Source organism: Lepisosteus oculatus, chromosome 5, assembly GCF_040954835.1.
Source record: "Lepisosteus oculatus isolate fLepOcu1 chromosome 5, fLepOcu1.hap2, whole genome shotgun sequence".
In the NCBI taxonomy this organism is placed as follows: Eukaryota; Metazoa; Chordata; class Actinopteri; order Semionotiformes; family Lepisosteidae; genus Lepisosteus; species Lepisosteus oculatus.
The window spans coordinates 27,257,149-27,280,038 of NC_090700.1; the positions used below are offsets into that span (position 1 = coordinate 27,257,149).

The following is a 22,890-nucleotide window of genomic DNA, read 5'->3' on the forward strand; positions in this document are numbered from 1 at the left end:
TAACCAAGTTCACTTTACGAAACGGTCTTAATGAATGATATACTGAACGTATGTCCTCTTGATATGTGTAACACTTTGTAACTGAGTGAATATATATCTTTTGTATTCTGATAACCCTCTCGATAAGATCTGTTAGGTTTATATGCATATTCTATGTATTAATAAATGTATCCTCGTGTATTAGTACCTGTGTGTGTGCGTTGTTTGAGTTATGTCGCATGGTTGGATTTTAAAGCCATCAAAAGAATCAACTTTGTGATTTACTGCTACAATTAATAATTGTCTCAGTAAATGCCCAAACCCTACAGAACTGGTGCCTTCAGAGAGCCACTATGATTACATATTTGGCGTCCCTGAACCGGTTTTCCCTACATTATTTGGCGTCCCTGGGTGGGCGTGGCAAGACTGAAATGAGTCAACCAAGCGGAATAATTCAATATAAAACACCGCGGGTTTCATACATGACAATACAGTGTGCTGAAAGCCGAAAGGAAAAAAGTTCCCCTTGCTCTTTAAGCAGTGCTTGATCTTTTGCGAACTACCGGGTTGATTGCATACTTGATCTTGTGGTTTTCTGTGGTAAAACTGTGATTTCGTACTTAAAAGTAATACTCTTTAAGTTTAACGATGGTTGCTAAAAGGTCTGAATTCGAGTCGCTATTAAGCACTCTCTCTAGCAGCGACAGGTCTGACCACGATCTCTTCCATATCTCCGTCAGCGGAGAAGCTAGGAGAATAAATCTCCATTCTCTGAGAGAGCTAGCGAAGGACATAGAGAGATTTGACCCCGCAGTGTCAGAGAATAATATCATGAGTTATATTCAGGACCTCAGGTATAACCTGCAGTACCTGCCAAACGCCACAGAACAGGAGAAAGTGTTTCTGGTTAGAAAAACTACCAGCAGAGCTGTACATGAGTGGATGGCTAGGCAGATGAAAGAAGTCTGCAATGATTTTGAGCAGCTGTGTCAAGCACTTATCGAAGAATACAGTGCGTTTATTGACCCGACTGCTGCGATAGCCGCCGCTCATAACATTAAGCACGAGAGAGCAGAGTCCCCTCGCGAATATTACGAGAGACTTAGACGAACTTATTTTGCAGGGCGAAATGATGAGGGTTGCGAAGAGAACACACATTTCAAGGGTTTATTCATTGCGAATCTCCACCCGTCAGTCACAAAGATGATCTTAATGCATACAGATGCACAGACCATGAAAATGACTGATATCAAGAGATTCGTGCAGAAAGCCTTGGAGTATGATGTCCAAAGTCGCTCTGAGCAAAAAGCTGTTAAAGCGACTGTGTTCGCCGTCAGAGCCAGCAGGGGTAATTCCCCCCTGCTCGAAGGAGCACAGGCTCCTGAGCTGGCTAAGCCCCGTTCCAAAGCACTCACACAGGACCGCACCCAGCGTCCTAAGTGCCATGAGAACACCGGGGGAGGGAAAGGGCTAGAAAAAGCTGAACAAAAGGATTCAGTAGCAGCCCGTCTGGCCAGGCTTGAACAAGCTTTATTAGGACAGGGACAACCGCTCCCCAAGGCTGCCGGAAGCGTGAATGAGCTGATACTCTCCACTGGAGGAGGTGGAGACCCGGCCCCTCTCCCTCCCTCAGTCTATCTGATTGAGCGGAAGGGTTCCTGCCTGGATGAATTCAGCCACTCCCAAGCGAGTGCTGACTCCACCCCTGAAGTCAAAGAGCAGGCAGTAAAACACAGAGGAAAAGCAGGAAGCTTTTACCTCAAGGCTGCCATGGGAGATGTCTTACACAGTGAGACACTGATTGACACTGAGGTTGAAAGGTGTTTGATGTCACACGGCAAGCTCAAACGGGTAGAAAAAGAAAAGGGCATGCGACTCAGAGAGGAACCTTTGGTGGATCACCAGAAAGGCAAGGTGTGGAAACAGGTCAAGGCTCCTAAGCCTTCTGTACAGAAGGAAAGGGGGGCCAAGAGGCAGACTGTGCTCACACAGTGCCCACCGAACACAGAAGCCCATGCGGAGATTCCTTCTGTTCCCTCTGGACAAGAAATAAAAATATTTTCATGTTCCCCGAATATAAAGGGAAGTCGTGCCCCGGCCAAGGTCCCAACAGCCTCCATGCCACAGGAGCGGTGCTCCGAGCAGCCGCCGGATCCACCAGGTAAAGCACACACCTTTTACATCCCTAAAGAGGAGCAGATCTCCCCACCTGGTGATGAAAAGGAGCTTTCCCTGTGCACCCTGGCACCCAAGAGGGGTCAGGACCACCACCCCGCAGTGGTGGAAGGGATCCAGATGGCAGGAGAGCAGGTTGGTGATGTAGCCCTCACCCTTGGCCCTGACAGGTCCTCTATTAGTAAGGATCTGCTTGAGCAGCTGTCACAGGGCCACCACCAGGTGCCCCTGGGGCAACATTCAGGTTAGACAGGAGGTCCAGCTGGACGCTGAGACTACTGCGCTGTGGACACACCTGATCCCAGATGCTGATTCCCTCTGCTGTGACCCAGGGAACCTGCAGTCAGGTAACATTATTTCTCACGACTACCAGGTAGTGAGTGAGACTGACCTGATTGTTCCTGCCTCAACGGCAGGGTTGCCAACACACCCAGTCCCCCAGAAGGGACAGGGAATGAAAGCCGAGCCGGTTTTCTCACAGCCACCAGCTCAGTCTGTCAGTCTGAGTCTGACCAACAGTGGTTCACCCAGACTGGAGCTGGATGGTCAAGTCACCCGCCTGCCAGTGCAGGACATCGCAAAGAGGGGTGTCAGAATCCCCGCCCGCACTGACATGGGCCTGGTGAGTGATAGTAAGTTCAAAGACAGTGAACTAGCTATCTCACTGCTGGGGCAGCTCCCTGAACCCCTAGCGAGGGAAAGGGGGAGCGAGCAGGTGTCCTACACCCACGCCCAGCGAACGATTGTAAACATGCCGATAGAGGGATTCCTCAATCAGGAAGTGTGCAGGGTGGACCTGAACAGTGAGAATGGGGTAACAATCCCAGATCACTCAGGTGCTCCAGATGACCACTCAGCCGAGGGTCAGGCATGCTCCACTGCTTCACCACCCCCTGCAGGGTTACTAGAGCACAGGCATGAACAAATCGAAAAAGCAGATGCCCTGGAAAAGGAGGAGCAGCATCAGCCGCTGCGTCAGATCTCCCCAGATTTCCAGGATGTTGGTGCCCAAGATGCCACAGGGAGAAAGACACCATCTACACACTGTGCCAGCTTAGAAAGGCAACAGTCACTCAGAAGGAGATGACTGGGATCAGCCACCCGAAAAGACTTTTGGGAGGACTGATTGCTGCCGCCACTGTTGTGCGTTTGCTATTTCTGGTAGGTTTGTGTGCTACTGGAACTCTCCCCCTGACTGCCCCAAGAAGGCAGGGGTCAGAGATGCCAGAGGGTAGTGACAGACTGTATCGACAGCAGCAAAAGTTGGAAAGCTTAGGGAAAACCCTACAGGCAACTTCCTATGCAACAGGGTTAAACCTTATTCCCCAACCAGTGAACATGATTGTTGGTGTTATACAGTGGGTTTATGCTTGTGTGCAACAGGCCAGAATGTTGACACAAGACCTGTTAAGGGAGTTTAGTGCCACTGTAGCCAGTCTAACCACGGCACAAATCCCAACCCACTTGATTCCACTCTTCTCAGTAGAGGAGTATGTGACATTAACCCCATCGCTCATAGCTCACCCAGAAGGCAATCCAAGATTGAATTCGGTTCCAAATCTTGAGATGGGTATGGCTACCAAAGCTATCCATTGGCTGTGTTTAAACGATTCACCAATGAAGGGTGTAAAGCTACTAACGAGCAGAGGGAGGTTAATGAACCCCATGAAGAGCAGGTGGGAAGTAAATGGCTCGTCAGCACACCACATTTAACAGACACTGTGACTTGATACAGGTATTATACAGCTACCACAATGCAGCTACCTAACCAATAGTAAGTTCTTTCCTGTAAGTTCCCGAGGAGGCCATAGTACAGCATGGTAACTTAACACTGTATGGTCTGGAACCAGACAACATAAGACCAAACTTGAGGTCATGGATGCCTTCAGGTGCCACACTATTGAATTGGATAGAAATCAAGAAACAGTAAGCCCTGAAGAGGTACAGGTAGTTAGTTTGCTTTAATGGAACAAACCTCCAAACCACCCTAGCAGATACCCAACACAGGTGTTGTGGTTTATCGGGGGGCTGGGAACAGGAACTGTTGTTGTTGTAACACTACTGCTGGGTAGCTGGATCATGACTGACAGTGTACTCTGAATGCTGTACTCTCACATCAAGATGTACTCTGGGTAGCATGAATGAGTCAAAGGTAGCATGTCAAAAGAAAGGAAGTGACTTCTCCCCAAATATCTACTACAGAGGTATCAGATATTGACAGTGAACTTCCTCATGTGTAATTCCTAGACTGAGATAATGTCTCCTACCGTGTTTATACATACTCCAGATGTTATTCATCCTGTTTGTTCCCAATGCTGGTTCCGGTATGAATTCTCGAGGAGTAATGTAGACATTTAAGATTAATGTCCTAATGACAAGGGACATCACTTAACTCTGTTTTGTTTTGAAGGCAAAACTATGATTACATATTTGGCATTCCTGAACCGGTTTTTCCTACACTCTTTCCTTGATTTATGTATCCCACAACTTTGAGTCTCAAAGTGGCAGACTCTGCTCATATTGTATTGTATTGATATTGTTTTCTACACCAGGTTTAATTGAGATCCATAATTTCCTAGGAATTTAAATTAATATTGCTTTATGTTTGCTTTGACCAATTTTACGACTTTGGTTCAACAAGATAAAAAGGACCTTAGGAACCTGGAGTCTGACATTTAGATGACATAACTCACCCAATATTAGAACATGAGAAAGATTATAAACAAGAATATGTCATTTGGGGCTTTTGGTTATAAGCTTTAATAACATGACTTTATTACATATTCCATACTCCCTTATACAACCCTTTGTATTATGTTGCTATTCTTAGGATTTTAAATACTTGAATCACGTCGTCTTGTAGTTTTCTTTGTTTAAGTTTTTAAAAAGTTTGAATTCTTTTAGGGCATTACTTTGAGCACAGGAATGTGATTGCTTTTCTCTTAAAAAATCCAGGGCAACAATATCTTCCTTGAATTTTGGTGACGAAAGCTGAACACAGAATTGTAAATGATTTCTAACATTGTTTAGGTAACATGCCAACTCTTAATTTAAAATTTATACTTTCAACTATATAACCTAACTTTCTGTTTATTTCTTTCTCATTAGTAGCTTCTTCAATTTTGATGTTTTTCCTGTTTATATTTCCAGTTTGTTTTACTTTTTACATGCAACAGCCTGCTTTAACCTTTTAGTGCCAATGTGGCTGCATGTGGCTACTGTCTAAGAAACTTGACTTAAAAGGAGCATCTCACTTCATTGTTTTACATCACCAAAACCACAAAACCTTTACAGAAAACCTTTTATCAATCAAAAAAGGTTCAATTAAAGCTTCACCGAAAAAAAAAAAAACATTCATTTAATCAAACGTCTCCCATGCTTTGCGTAGTCGCAAGCGTCCACGGTGTAAATCAATATTTACTTTTGATTAATGCATCATATTTAATTGTTTTTTACCAACGAAACAAACAAAAAAAACGTTATCAATCGAAAAAGGACAACCGGAGCTTTAAAAAAACTTAAAAAAAAAAAACAAGACAATTGATCCCAAAGTCACTTTTTATCTGATGATGTCCTTCCAAACTTCCAAAATGCGTTGATAAGGTAATCAATAAGCCAGCAAAACAAGACCGTAAAAGCAAAAACATGTAGTATAAGGTATCACTTGGTACAGTAAACTATAATTACTTGGTTCTTTTTGTGTTTTTGGTAGTATTTCTAGTATAAGAAGCAGTTCTACCTCTTAAGTGAAGATTATTGAAGAGTAATCTTTCTCGTGCCACAGCCTGAGGCATGCCTTGTGCTCCTACCTTCGTTAACAACATGAATGACATGAACATTTCTAATATCAGCTATTTCCCTTTATCATCTTAAAAATGCCATCTTTATCTATCAAATACATTTTATGATCATTAACTTTTAATTTGTGGTTGTGGTGTTAATACAACCTTTACTCTTCATTCTAATGCAAAATGCAAAGAAGATAAGTCATATACACATACAGTATAAGCTAATGTTCTTCAATTTGTTTGCAAGTTGTTTTGGAAAGTGTGTTGTTGAAATTTTCAACATTAGCTGGCAGATTATTATAGCTTCAGTTATTGTGGTTTGGGCTGCCCAGGCTACAACACTGAAGTTGGTGTGTCTGTCCTTTCAATTTATGCATAATCGAATAACTGCAAGGTAGAATAACTGCCAGGATGGTTTAAGTTTTGGTCAGGAGTCTTGTAGATTTAACATGCAAGTCAGTTGTACTCCAGCAGGGAGCTTATCTGCAATATATTATGACACTCAAAAATATTGAAAATAGAGCAGGAGTGATGACATAATCTTGTTTAACTTATATCTGGATTACAAAAGCCCTTCTAATCGATCCATTATAGATTACTGTACGCATATCATCATAAAAAGTGAAGGCTGTTATTGAATTTTGGAGAACAACCATAATCCAGATGTGTATTTCAGAGTGGCTAAGAATGCTATATAGAGCATTAGCATGGTAAATTAAGAATAAGAATATTTTGTTCTACATGAGGCTAAATTCTAGGTCATTACCATCAGTTTGGTCAGTTTTGTATAACATTATGTACCAGACAGGTCCTGAATGTCTTGATCAGTGAACAGCTACACTGTTATGTTCTCCTGGTATGATCGTCGTGGTTCCCCACCTGGGGCGCGTACCCGGGTCTCCGGCGTAACACAACAGGGAAGCAGCCGCATAAACTAAAGGAGACCTCCCCCAGCCCAGGCAGCTGAGGTCCCTGCTATGCACAGTGAGGGCGTTGACGACACCGTATCCGAACTAGCTAGAACTAGCTGGCTTCACTTCAGGCACAGTGACTATTGCATCCGTCTATTAGTTATTTGTCACAGTTCTGCTCCAGTATACATAATATTGTGAACACTGGAGTAAGTTTAACATGATGTGGCTTCCATGTAAGCCATTCCGCTGTCAGACAAGATGAATGATTCCAGAGCTCAATGGGAGCTGGCAGGTGTAAGATTGCTGCTTATCACCAGGATGTATGAATGTTTCATTTCCTTTTTCCGTCAAGCTTTCCCATGAAATGCATCTGAAAATAGCTTTAAAAAACTGGCTTCAGGATACGAACAAGGTCACACAGCAAAGACATCCCTGAACTGCCTCGAACTCACTGCAGGAAATTGGCTGTGGAGTCCAATAACCTTGGACTGCATCTGTCCATCTGCTTTACCCCTTTCTCTAAAACATCTGCATGTAGTAATATCCTTTTGGCTTTATATTTAACAGGCAGTAATTTTGTTCTGTTTTCGTATTCAAGATCTTAAGATTTTTCCTAAACTTCAAATACTTTTATTCTGTTTTTTTAATAATGAATAGTTGTTTCAGACATGGACTGCGTTATTAGCCAAGCGTGTCTCGGATTGTCCTTGGGGTAGGACACACTTAGCCAAGAAGTGAGTTGATGTGAAATTGGGCAGAGTAAGTGTGACATACCATGCAAGAACAATCTTTGTGGCTTTCTTCACATCTGTGAGCTTACAATGTTATTAGTGAGAATTACAGATCTCATTAAGAACTGCTTTCCATACTTGGAAGAAAACGATTGGTGAGTGCACATCTTTAAAAAATACATTTACTGTAGATTTGATAACACTAACTAATAAAATAATTTTAGTAAAACAAACCATCATTCAATATTTTAATTATTTCATTAGATCGTAAAACTGATTTCTGAGAAAAAACTTAATCATTGTCACTAAAATCCTATTATTTTATCAAAAGTTATTTCTAATCGAATTTTTGGTAAATGTTGCAGTGGTTTGCATTGAGCCCTGGGGCTCTGGATTCAATTCCATGCCTGGAATGCTACCTGCTTGGAGTTTCCATATTCTCCCTTTGTCTGCAGTGGTTTCCTTCAGATGCCCCTGCTTCTTCCCACAGTCCAAAAAACGTGTATATATTATATTATAAAAAAAACATGTTGGTACTATATTTGTCTGTATCTGTTCCCCTGCAACCATGAATTGGATGAAGTGGTTAGAAAATGGATAGATGAACATTTCTAAACAAGGGCTATATAAGACTTCCTTTATGGATTTAATTCAGTTTAATATTTAAAATGGCAATCTATGCCGTATCATTTTTTGCTAAACAAAAAATAATCATGTGAATGAATTACTTGGCCTGTCCATTAGGGAACATTAACTCTGCCTAAAGTAGGCTAAATGTAGAAACAAACTTTTTCCCTTCAAAGCAATCATTTCTAGCAATATAACTTCCTGTTGGCAGTTTTTTAGGTATGTACTGTAGGATGTAAATGAGAAATCTGAGATTGCTTTCCTGCAATGAAATTAATTCAAACCACTCACAGATTATTTAATGACGTCCATGTCACTACACATCCACATGAGCTATTAGGACTAAACAAGATTTCTGTTTTAATACTTTTGCGGAGCATGTGAAGGCTATTTTCAGTTTTGGAAAATGGTTTGGCAAGCATTAGTTTTTTAATTCAAAATTTTTCTTATTCTATTTTTGTTTTAAACAAAAGGACAAAAAAGTGTTATAAAATCTCCTATACATTGAATATGTAAAACGTCCGCAAAGTTGACGTCTTCAACATACTGGAAGAAATGGTTAAATTTAACTGGGAAAATTGCCTTAAGATGTGCTCACAAACCAAGAAAGAAGAGTTTGCTTGTGAAGTGAAGGAGACTGTGAATGTTGAGGAAGGCAATTTGCCAAAATCATTCATGACTTAAATTGATGTGACTCAATCTGAAGCCGAGCACTGACCCAGAATGGCAAACTAATTGAAATAAAACAAACGAAATTGACAACTCTCATCTATTACGTGATGCTTCCAGCTCCAGAATGATTTCATCACTAGAATGTAGTTTATCATTTGATTCGGCAAAGGTTAAGCAGAAGAAGAGAATTGAATTTCCCCAACAACAGTTGCTACAAGAGCAAACATGTAAAGTTTTAGTATTAGTATTTTTCCTACTGATTAATGATTAACTGCCAGTTAAGTAATCATGATATGTCATTTAGAAGAAAAGTTCACATATTTACAGAAAACATGTGATTCCTATTTTCTTATTTTCTGTAAACATATCCTTCTTACAGGTAATTCTTTCAGTTTTTGCCATTGTAGTAACAAATGAACTACAGTAATATCGTAGCAGATATCTTTAATAGCTAATATTTTCCAATCATAATATGAGCTTCCTGGGACATCTTTCTTTTGTCATTCTCTGTTCTGCAATGCAGTAAGATCTGTGGAATCATTGGAGCAAGGTTGTTGACCCAATACATAATATGTTTGAAATCTAATGATCAACAAAGAAAATTGTCTTACTCACTTTATTTATTTTTTTAATAAATGCTTCATAGGAAGCTGTTAATGAGTAGTTAGTTTGGAAGATGGGCATGCTGCTGAAGCTATTTCTAGGACAACATTTGATATAATATAAATTCAGCCTCCAAATTATCTAATAAAACGATATAATGATACATTTATAATTTCTTCTCTGAGTGTCTGACCCCTCATTACCAGTATCAGATGAAGCTAGTTCCTACACCCCTGGATATACACTCTGCCTGAGGATGTGCAGGGCACCTGTTAACATGTTTTAAATATGTATATTCCCAATTTGAAGCTCTCTAGACGATGACTCCGAGCCTCTTGCAGTGGCAGAGATGGATTTGGTTAGCTGGTCTGACCATGGTTAAATGATGCCGATGCTGCATTGGAAGCCTCCACATTCCCTCTCCTGGCATCACATATGGTATCATATGGCCAGCAGCCATATCACCCTGCAACTCACAACCGGTAACCCACTGAAGTTCAGCAGGTGTGAACCTAGTCAGTACCTGGATGGGAGACCTCCTGGGAAAAACTAAGGTTGCTAATGGAAGAGGTGTTAGTGGGGCCAGCAGGAGGTGCTCACCCTGCAATCTATGGTGGTCCTCATGCCCCAGTATAGTGACCGGGACACTATACTGTAAAAAGGCGCCGTCCTTCGGATGAGATGTAAATCCGTGGTGCTAACTCTCTGTGGTCATTAAAAATCCCAGGGCATTTCTTGAAAAGAGTAGGGGTGTAACCTCGGCGTCCTGGCCAAAATTCCCATTGGCCCTTACCAATCATGGCCTCCTAATCTATGAATTGGCTTCATTACTCTGTTCTCCTCCCCACTAATAGCTGATGTGTCCTGAGCGTTCTGGTGCACTATGGCTGCCGTTGCATCATCCAGGTGGATGCTGCAAATTAATGGTGGGGGAGGATAGTCCCCATTACATGTAAAGCGCTTTGAGTGGAGTGGCCAGAAAAGTGCTATTTACAGTAAGTGTAAGCAATTATTATTATTATCACTGGATCATAGCCTGTCTTTATATCAGCATACATGATCCCTGGTACCAGAGGGGATGGTGGAGTCTTTGAGTGCTGCTGCTGTAGTGGTCATAGAGTTATTGCACTGTGCTTCTATTACAGCTTTATAATTTTTCATAGTTTGGGGATCATGTGGCTGGTGACATGGATAGGGATGCCATTGGGAGGTAATATTGTTATCTATTTTCTTTTTCCTTAATTAGTTTTATGTTTGCTTTTGAAATTAACAATTTGTTCACGAAAGGTTTAATTTTTGTCAGATGTCTGTTTCTGAAAGTCCATACCAACATATTTAGGTGTTTGAATTAATTGTACAGGATGTAATACTGCATGTATTCAGAAACCTAGCTCTTAGGGTTAACATGGCTCATAAAAATTCCATCTGTCACTTGCACGTCCACTGCAGAGTATCTGTATTAAAGCTTTCCTACCGTTCAATTCAATGACTTCCAGGACAGATTTTAATGTTAACAGCCATCCCTGAAAGCATTTCTAGGCTGTGCATGAAATGTGTAGCAGGGAAGACAGCATAATTGGGCCATGAACAATTTAGAATGGCTTTACAAATCAAATTACATTTATCTCAATATATCCTGCATTCTGCTATCTGTATCGATGCTAATAAGAAAATTAAGGCAGTAAATCACTGCTTTGATTACTGTACTGTACATGCTGATGCAGACATAACACTGCCATCTTAGACAAAACTTTGTAGGGACAATTTTGGTTCAGCATACAGAATCCTTACTTCAGTTGTACATTTCTAAGCACTAATTTATTTCTTAAAGGATATTCCAAAAAAAAGTAAAATAAAGGCTTACTTGTAAAGTTCCTATTTAACATTTTACAACTGGGATTTTGGAGCAAATAAAAAAGAAGGGGGGTAATTTATCAGGAAAATCATTTGCAGAAGAATACAACAATAAAATGTAAGCAGTTAGTGAGTGATGTATACTAGATCTGTTCTTTATGACTCAGCTAATGACCAGCTAAAGCATTAAGTTCTCTCTCGGCTTTGCCTGGGGCCCTGCAACAGGCTGTTAAAAGGAGCCGTCCCAGTGTGTACATTGCTGCCTCATTCTCATGAAGTAACACTTAACTGCTGAAGGACTTTATTAATGTGATATGGTTTCAGTGTAAACTTTGCCACTGAAAGCTGTGATGAGTGAGCTAAAAATGGAGCCTATGCACCAGACATTTTATTGTACTGAAGCTTTTGTATCCTTACTGATACAAAGCTAACTGAAAGATACTGTAGCATTCAAATTCTTATTCGAACACAAATGATGTAGTGTTCAACATGTCCTCTCTCTATTGCATCTTCAGAAATATACAGTACAACTCAAACTTTGCTGAATTTTGTCAACCAAGAAATTCAATTTGGTTGTGGTTGAAAGCACAATTCCCAAAGGAAAGGAATTAAAATCAAGAAAGTGATGTGATCTATAAGGCCTTTTCATCTTTTTTATTTTTGCTTAAATATACATTTTTAATGTAAGATTTATTTAAATCTGGCTTCCCCGAGGAATGTGGGTCTCCAGGAAATAGCATAGGGAACCCCTGGATGAAAATGAAAAATATGGCTATATCCAACAAGGTTAAATGAAGAAGAGGATATGTATAGTATGTGTTGTGTATCCATCCATCCAGTTTCTATCCTCTTCTCCCAATTCAGGGTCATAGGGGAGCCAGAACCTATATCAACAAGCACTGGGCACAAAGCAGGTACACCCTACATGGGACACTAGTCACTTTGCAGAACAGACAAACACACTCACTAAGGGCAAATTTTCACAAAAGTCAATTAACCTACCTGTATGTTTTTGGAATGTGGGAGCACCTGGAGGAAAACATGTCTTAAAATGGGGTGAACATATGCATCCAGAGCTTAATGCAGATGGTACCCCAGGTCTGGAACAGAACCCAGGGTCCCAGTGCTGAGAGAAAGCAATGCCAACAGTCCAGGGGTTCCCTATGCTATTTCCTGGAGACCCACATGCTTTAACTTCCATCTGAGCACCCAACTAAATACTCAAACCTTTGATAGAACTACTGATAGGTTTAATTTGAACGCTTTAATTGTTTTAATTTCCTTAAGGTGTAGGAGGTAGCACTGTGACTATTGCATTTCTTAACTAGCTTAAACTCACCAAATTTTAAGTAAAAAGACAATAGCAAAAACTCCAACCAAGCAATCTTTTGGATCATTTACTGTAAGTAAAAGGCCAAGCTTCAGTGAAAACCAAAAGGTGTGTGTAACCCCTGCTATATTCGCTATGTAGTCTCTCTCATGTTCAGGCCAAAAAATAAAAGTTTGTTTTCAGTGCAAACAAAATGACATTCACCAAACACCATGGTTCCTGAGTTGCTTGTTTTCATTTGTATTTATTAAAAAATACAAGCTGCCAAAACTTTCCTTTCTTTTTCACTACATGTACCTTCATTTTGTAAACAGTACACGGTCTTATAAAAGGAGGCTCAGGAAAATTTTCAAGTTTCTCAAATTGACAGGGAATGTAAAAATTCTCTGCTAACCTGTGACTTAGCTGTGATCCCCGCAAACTGGACATGGTATCTTCCAGGTTTTGTCTCAGATCCAGAACATTCTGTACAGTGCGTTTCCTCTGGGACTCTGGGTCTGTGGGAGAAACCAGACAGAAGATGAAAAGAGTGGGACACATTTTCATGGTTAAAAGTAGACAATTTACTGATTATTATTATTATTATTATTATTATTATAATTATTATTATTAATAATAATACTACTACTACTACTACTACTACTACTAATAATAATAATAATAATATTAATAATAATAATAATAATAAATAATAACAATAACAATTCCCTTTCATTTAAAGAATGATTTATATTATAGCGCTTTTGGGTTCACGTGGGTATGCGCCCTCGCTGGTGCTGCCTCAGGTCAGCCCCCCACTGCTGGGAACTCGAATCTGGGCCTCTTGCATCACTCAAGAGGGAACAAACCAGTTGAGCTAAAGGGAGATCTCCTTTCAGCCCAGCAGCTGAGGTCCCTGCTGTTCACAGGGAAGGGAGGTGATGTCACCACACTAGCAAGCCACCTCGCACAACCTGTAATGTCCTCCATATGCGTTACACACTCACCCACTTAATTCCATGAAGGAACCAGCAGGGATGAGGAGTTTTTACACCGGCAGTCCTGGAGGAGATTGTACCTGTGTAAGGCGTTCTTTTCATTTTCTTTATCAAGTATTCTCACCACGGCAGGCGCACCTTTTTCATACATTAAGGTTTTGTTTTTGCCTTACGCTCCCTGCTCTACCAGACTGGCCCAGTTACATAGGGTAAGTTCAGTCTGGTCACCGCTGTGCTAGCAGTTCTTCTTTTTCCCTGGTTGTACCCTGTTAAATAGGGTAAGCCAAGACTGGAGGTCACAAAACACAGCATTACACTTTTCTTTTTGCTTTTATTTTTTAGTTCCTGCTAAACCTGCACCAGTACCTCCACCCCTCACAAGGGGCATTGAGCTACTCCCAACCTGCACTGTCCCAATATGTTCCTATAGTTTTTCAAATGATCCCCTTACTTGCATGTCGGAGGATACCAATGTTTTACTACCCATCCGAGTGAAGCACACAGCCAGATAGTGTGAAGGGAATAGAATTTAATCATAACTAGATCTTAATTACCAAATAGTGAAAGTTTTCTTAGTGGGGTCAAATATTTATTATAGCTCATTTACAGTTAATGGTAAAAAACAATTCATACTTTAATTATACTTTAATTAGACTGAAATTATATTATAACAGCTCCAGCATTTTCAGCCGTGCAGGCTTTTGTGGTATGGCAAAGTTTGTAAAAGAAAAAAACCATCAAATAGAAGGTAAAGGAGGAATCTCCACTTGGAGACAACTTGGTCAAGTTGAATAGTAGAACTACCAAGAAAGCTATTACTCTTTATGGTCAAGAAGGAAATAATTTAACAGCATGGTACTGTAACTATATTGATTTTAAAGGAGGCATCACTATGCCAGCTGGATAAAGGTTCTTACAGATACTTGTTCACCCTAATCGCAAAATAAATTTGCATTAGAAGAAAATTGAGAAACAAATTTGCCCCCCACTCTCAGCCATCAAAAACGACTTGAAACTATGTGATGGAAATGTTCCTTTCTGCATAAATATAATTGTTCTTCATTTAAAAAACAAAACAATAAAAATTTAGATGACTAAAATTGTAGTGTTGATATGACAATATAGTTTCTGTACAATTCTACACAGATACTCAAAGTCCACAATAAAAGGATCCCTTCCTTACTGATGACAAGGCTGAAATATATTCACTTTCTAGGTTTTGATGTTTGTATTTTTTTCAGATTTATTAGGGATGATAAACAACATAACATCTTAGTTGAATAAATTACTTAATTCTGATGCAAAAAACAACAATTCACCTCTTTTTAACCAAAGATAAAAACATTTACAAAATATTACAAAAAAATCCAAATGAATACGAGAATTTCATCTCAAATTCATCTCAAAATAGTACAACAAGTGGGCATATGCAGAGGTGATTAATGCAAAAAGCTACATTTTCCCTTTATCTTGAAGTGCTTGTATTTATTTTCATGGTGAAAGAATAGCTGTTGGACTAATTCTAAATATCACTATTCTTTCACAGAGAGTTTCATGCAATGTTTGAAATGTTGTCCCTCTACTTGACTCTACCATGAGTAATGAAAATCACACTATGTGGTCCAATTTCCAACTAGGTCCAACAATGTATCAGTGACTGGAGATGTCTCTCTGCCACCAACACTAGAGTAAAACTGAATAATACTTAGTGTGGATCTTTAATAATTATGGAATATAGGAACTGGTTTGTGGACTGGAATGTTTTTAGTGTATGCATGGAAACTCCGTAAACATCATTGTTACTAATAAAATCACATCATAGCAGTATTTGATATTATAGGAAATAAATATAATTTTAAAAATTAACGGAAAGGGAAGTGATGATCTGTAAGCTTAGAATTCACCAATAACATAGCACACACATTCCTATCTGTACAGTTCACTTACAACTAGACTATAATTAATTATTAAGCGTCATGAATAAGCATTATAATCTTTAGTAGCAGGGTATAGTGTAGTAGTTTAATAGCCAGATACAGTACATACTGTATGTGAGACTGTCAGCTACCATATTCTCACAGTATCTAAGACCACTTCAGGAGACCATCTGTTGTAAAGGAAATCAATGGGATGTGCACACAAGTGGTCATTAGCTGACAAACACAGCTCTGCAGACCCTGATGCCTTTCCATGGCAATTTTTTTATCATGAGCACTAAAGCAACATTTCCATCATTCACTTCTAGCATATTAATGGCACTGCCTGTTGTTCCCCCCTACTAAGGACAAGCCTGCTTGAAATGTACATTACCATTAGCAAGCTGGGCCTGGAATTCCAGACACGGCTGTAATTAGCAGTTGCACAGAAATGTAACAGTGACTCAGGCTTCTATACCAGCAGCAGTAGCATTTAATTTTTTACCCCTTTCATATTTGAATATATTTGTTAAGGGTAAACTATAACAAACTAGCAATGTCTGAAATTTCTAGGCATTCTATATAATCCTGATGTTTTTTTCCATATTATATTGAGAACTTGGTATTATATAAAATACTTAACGTAAGCAAAATGTATAACATTCATATTTAAAGACATGTATGAATGAAAAACATGTACATAATGCTGTTTGTTGTTAACGTATTAAAGAACTCATACTTAGCAGTACAGGCCATGAAACTGAAATTAATTTAGGCAAAGTTGTAGTAAACAAAGTGTGCAACTTTTTCATAATAAAAAAAGATGGATGCAAAATATATATTTGCTGTCAGTATATAAATAAAAAGATATTTTACTCAACTGTATTAAAAAATTTAAATGATTACAAAAGTATGTTATAACATGCAAAAAGTTTACTTATTGCAGCCAGCAGAAATAGAATGGCATCTGAAACTGCAAAGTACCTACTTTTTCACACAAACAAATGTCATGCATAGGTACTTTCTTTTGCACACGTACTTAACAAATCCAGTTCCTGTAGAAAGCTGATTTGAGAGATATTTCTACTGGAATGTCTTCTAATCCTATGTATCCTTTCTGTAATTCTATAAAATGTGATCTTGCATACAATTGTTTTAAACTTTCTTGTCTTGTACTTAGCTGATAAAACTGATTTCTCACATCCACGACGACAGCAAAACATTGTTAGCATCTCCTCTTACTCTATCAACCTCAGGAACATTAAAACTGTTGCACCTCGCTGAATTGGTGGGAATGTCAGATTGTCTTTTCATTTTCTTTGCTTGTCCCTCAAGTTTTACTTTGGCATACATTAAAAGCGTTCGTTTGTTTACAGTAAGAGGGCACAAAACATGTGAGCCAAATCCTTCTTCCTTCTCATCCTCACTAAAATGATCTCCACAGATAACATGAGCATGACGCCCGCAGTAAAGACACTGATAACCTCCACTAGTTTCTCTGGAACACACCTGATACATGAAATCACATGACATACTTCCTTCCATACTTCCATGATGTACACCATTTTGAGAATGTTTTTTCAGTTGTCATGTTGGACTTAAGATGAGCTTGGGAAATTGTTACTAATATATTTATAGGTTGAGTAAACAATCTCTTCTAATTCTTCTTGCTTCTCAATATTTTATAAAATTTCTTGTGGGAGATTCAAGGTTTAAACCTTCTTTCATTTTACAGCCAAAAAGAACTTCATAAGTTGACCTTTTTATAGCAGCATGGTAGGCACTCTAAGTAGACAGATCTTAGACCTTCAGTTCAATGTCCATTTTTCCCCTCCTGCTTCCATGTCATGATCATATTTTCAATATTAGCAAACTCTTTTCCTTTGTCAGACTGCAAGACCAAGGGAATAAATCATTCAATGAGTAAGGTGGTCCTGGTAAAGTACAAAAAAACTTGAATTCACCATCTGGATGGGTTTGAAAATCAATTAGATTGTTTTGATACCAAAAATTTAATTCAGAACAACGAAACCTTTTTATAGCCTTTTCTTGCTTTTGCTGACGAGACTCGCACAGCTGAATAAACAGTTCAATATCATGAGGAGTAATATTTTTATACCTACAGTAACTGAGAGCTCATTGATCATATTGGTATGTACACCATGCCCATGTGGAAATGTGTCATCTGAAGTACATCAAACAATTCACTGTCGGAAACATGATACTGGAAAGTACTGCTTCTTTCCTCGATCAGCTTTATGAGATTATATTTTTCTGTTGTACAACTATTACATCAAACCCTTTTAAGCAATCAGTAGTGCAGGGGTTCCTTCTTCAGTGAGCTTTTAGCGTTTGCCACTTCAGCAGTTAAATACTGATGACTTTTTTCCTTAAGGAAAACACTGTACTTAGACTCAACGATACATTTTTTTTCTGATAATTTGGTATGAAACTGTTCTTTCATTGTGACAACACCATCGATGTTTCTCCATTTCTAACGTTACTGACTGAAGGGTAGTGAAAACATCGTCGCTGTACATACAGTCCATGGGTAAGCGTCATGCCGTGCTTCCTCAAGAAACAGCTCTCATTCCACACACATCCAAAAATGCATTTTATATGAAACGCCTAGGTAATCTATAGATTTATTTTCATACTTTGCCTGGATTTGTAGACATTTTGTAGAATGCCTATTAATTGTACACAAAACTTAATTTCATACTTTGCTGGTAACATATTCATCTTATCCCAACTTTCAAGTGATTCCCAATTAACCATCACAAAATGTAAATGTTTTTTTTTAATATAAACAGTAACAATGAGGCTCTTGATCTAATGTTACCATTACTCAAAATATATTAGTTTGGTTATGTGAACATCCATCAACACTGTGCCAATTATATCTAATTTAAATGATGAATTATTATTTTAGTAAGAGTGAGTTATGTTTACACCTTTAAAGGAACTGGATCACCCACTGACACTAACTTAAAATCTGTGCATAAAGGAGAAAAGATATCACCAGCTATAGTCATTTTGTAATTTGTAGATAGGATAATAAAAACTTCTTCTTATGTGGTGGACATTTATGACATTTCCTTTTATGAGAAAGTAATTTTTTAAAACATGACATGGTTCCTTATTGACAGGCAGCAACAATGATTAGATTAATTATACAGTGAAAGGCTAGAGTTGTACTTTTTTCTTAATTTCGTTGTATTTTTTGAATAAACAATGCTCTTTCTTTTGTTTGATTTTGCTATGCAGATCAGTCTCTATTTTTTTCCATTTTTATATTCCACCAAAGTGGAACTCCAACTATGAAATAGGACCCTATTTTTTCATTTTCTGAGAAATGTGGCTCACACCAGTGACTCAAATCAAAATAATTAATGTATTGCTATGCAATAACTTTCACAGTGCCTAAGGAGAGTTAGCTTCAGGAGGAGAAGCAGTACATCTCTCACTGATATCTTTGCAGCCTGCAGGTGTCTGGGAACCTAGAAAACCTTGGACAGCTACAGTAATCCTATGGAACTCTTGGGTACACTTGGCTAGTAGTGACTTAACCAAGACATGAACTCAAAATGTCTGGATCACAGAGCTCAAGCTAGGTCAAGACTGGCAGATCCACTCAGGAGCCCAGATTTTGTTTTATTGCTAGTCATAGAAATACAATTCCTTGCACCACAGCTAACATTTTCTGCAAAGCAACTTTTAATATTAAAAAAATATATAGCAAGATGTTAAACCAGCTTAGGTCTTTCTCGGGAAGGTTTTCATATATTTAATAAATTGTATTATAATTTGTAATTCCTTGCATAGTTCATACAGATGGACATTTTTTAGAATCTACACAGTCATATAAGCTATTTGGGGATGAATAAACGTGAATGGGAGCATATTTGACACAGAGCTGGTTGAGCTAATAATTTAACAATCCTGAGCTTGCTCTAGATAGTGATTTTTTTCACTGCTTAACAGCAAAATAGAATGAACCAATTTCAGATACCAAACTAAAGAAAAATTAATGCCATTGGAGATCAAAATGCATTGCTAATAGATCTGCTCTGTGATTTGATATTAAATAATGTTCTATATCCTCCTGTGTAGTCCAGAATTACAGTAAATCAAAGGAGACTGCGAACAGTGGGTAAAAGCTCTTACAGTATGTTTTTTGTGCAACATTTTATTGTGCTAGGCAGACATTCTTAGTCCTTGATTCTTATACAAATTATGAGCTCCCTGTAAAAACAATTGATAACATAAAAAAGCTAAGAAATGAAATCTGCAAGCACTAAGTACATAGGATTGAATCTCACATAATTTAAACCAAAACCAGAAAACCTCACTGGAAACTTTATGAATATGAACAATTACATATAACTATTGATTAAAGGATATGGCAACATTTTCTATTACAATAAGGTTAATTGTAAGGCCTGGCAAATTACATTTCATTTCACTAGTGGTAATCCATAAAAGTCTCATTTAATCCATCACCTGTTTCCTTCTTTATGTTTAGAGAAAGAACATCCATTATGTGCAAGCACATCAGATGTATGTCATCCTTTAGAGCATTTGTGTTTTCTTTTAGCTTAATGTTATGTATTACTTCTTTAATTTACAATAGCCAGTAGATATATCACACTGCATCCTATGAAACCTATGAATCTAATCCTCAGATCATGGCTGCATTTTATGTTCTCTTTGCTTTTTGGTGTCAGAATGATTCTTTCTGAAGGGTTTTCAGGAGATGCAGCTCACAGCATTGCAGAAGAAAAGAAGATGGGCCTTGACATGCAGAATGGAGTCTCCTCCCTTGCCCTTCTTGTGTTGTCAGTGTGCACAGCCGGATCCTGATGTGATAAGCTGCAACCAGCAGCTGAACAGAATGTGCCCTGCGCCCCAGTGCTTGGCCCCAGCTGTGCAAGAGTGTGGCGAATGGATGCTGACAGGCGGAACACCAGAGTTTCAGAAAATCCTGTCCTGCCGGCCATGAGTCTCTCTCCAGCTGGCCAGGGAGACATGGGCTGCTCTGTTGAGGTGAGGCCATGACCTTTAGTGATATCACACTCACCACCAGCTGCAGTCTGGTAGATAAGAACTAAAGCAAATGCGCTGGCTTTTTTATACTTCATGCTAGAGTTTATGGTCATGAGAGATTGATTATGTTGAGTTTCTGGGTGAATGAAAAATATTAATAAGAGGATGATGTCACTTTAGGTATTTGTCAATCCCAATCAAAAAATATGATGTGTTATATGTACTAACATGTAGTAGGATTTTCACATGGAAAAAATGAGTTATAGTGCATACTATAAAACTTAATTATAAAACAAATTTCAAACCAGATGTAAACCTAATAAGACCTTCTCTAAAGTAATATCAAGAAAAGTCAATTGGAACTTTGAGAAACATTTTAAAAAGTCAGGTCTGACTTCATCATACTGTGGGTGACACATGATTTTTACTGTTTTGTACTTTAATGTCTTACAAAATTCTGAGTCTTGCCCAGGGTGGTCATCTTTGTTGCCACGAGACACCAGGTGGCAGAATTGTCTCTGCCTATACATTTTGGAAAAATGTTACTGGAAGTGTCTAGTAACGATACCAGTAACAGCACAATTGCCTTAGTTTACTTTTTAAAGGAATATTAACATTTCCAGGGCCACCAGGCAGAGATTGTAAAGAAGAATTACTGTATAAAACTGCTCAAATTCAAAACCTGGGCCTTTTCTGCAGAACACAAGCTCATACTAGACAGGTTTACCGGGACACAGAAGCCATTATATTTGTAACAAAAACTGAGGCTTTTACATAAAAATCAGATCCAAATATTTGTTAACCAATACAAAATTTTGTTCTGAATGAACTGCTGTAAGGACATTCATTGAATTGAAACATGGCTGATTTAATCAAAAATGATCATTTTTATTTGTCATATGGATTTTGCGAAAAGGGTCTCAATACAAACATTGCTCAGTCTCAAAAATGTATGGTTTCTTAACTCTTAACGTTATTGGTATAATTCTAGAAACCATTAGGAGAATATGCTACACCATTTGATTCATGACAATAAAACCTTGTTAAGAATTACACCTCACATATAATAACAAGGTTTTCCCTAAGGTTAAATTATCGGTTAACTTAAATGGTTAGATTAAACAATTAGATAATTATAAAGAGCTAAAAACTATTTGGCCAATTACCTCCAATCTTAGTATACTTTTTCTGACAATATGATTAATGTACTGTATGTAGAAATGGGGCTCCCATTTAAACCAAGATGGCTGTCTAACCGCCATTTTCTTCTGAATACTAAATCTGCTGCTGTTTTAGGAATTGCTATAATTATGAAAATTCAACTTGACAGGACTAAACACGCTAAGAACAAAGTAAAACCTGCTTCTGACTTGCACCTCACATGTAGCAGTAACACATTTTATTTCCACAATGGGTCATTAATTGCTCGGTACATATGAAAGATATCATTCGAGATTCCCTTTAGTTTACTCAAATTTTCACTCACCTTATTAAAGTATGTGCTTTGGCACTGGAAGCCTTCAAATCCTATTGCGTTTTTCTAGTTTGCCTTTACTTTTTTATTTGCATATGTGTAATATATGTTCTGTAACGGGCATCTTAGCTGGCCTTCAGATACATAAATATGTTTTTTTTGTCTTTGGTCCAACATCGTTATTCCATTAACCATTTTATGCTCTTCACCATAAACCATTGCCACATAGCCATCCCTTTCCAACTCTGAAAAGCAGTGCTAATATTAACATCATTAACGTAAATTAGTCACTTACAGTATAATCAATGGGACTTGAATTCCAATCATAAATAGTAAAAATGCTATCTTTTCCTAAGGGTTCTGTACCACTGTTTTGATCAGAGCTAGCCACCTCAGATCCTTACCTGTCTCTCCTTACCTTAGGTTTCACTTATGTTATTGTCTTAATCATTGACTTTACTAGGTCAAAGCTCCAAAGATCTTGTTAAAATAAAAGCTCAAAGAAACCTACTGTATAATGTCTGCAGGCTTGTAACAATCATAATCACTGTGCTTGTCTTTTGTGTTATTTTTGCTGTTTTGATTTTTCAATAATAACTACTTTGTCAAACAAAACTTGAGCAATCTCAAGTCAGCACAATAGGGATAATGCCTAGGTCTTTGCTGACCATTTTCCCTCCCTAACAATGCTGTCAAGGATAAAGATTGAGAAAGGAAAGAATACAGAATTGGTGAAAGAGGTCATTTTCACTAATTATGTCACTTGTCAAAATCATTTTGTGAATCTTAACTAATTTATATTTA

General features: G+C 38.3%; 1 protein-coding gene across 6 annotated transcripts in view; it reads right to left on the reverse strand.

Annotated features, from left to right (window-relative positions):
• nav1a (neuron navigator 1a) overlaps positions 1-22,890 on the reverse strand; it is a 257,501-nt gene that overhangs the window by 161,059 nt on the left and 73,552 nt on the right. For all 6 annotated transcript variants that reach the window (XM_015342167.2, XM_015342163.2, XM_069190243.1 and 3 more), the window contains one exon: positions 13,068-13,170. In XM_015342167.2, the coding sequence (XP_015197653.2) occupies positions 13,068-13,170 (103 nt within the window). The remainder of the gene's footprint in view (positions 1-13,067; positions 13,171-22,890) is intronic.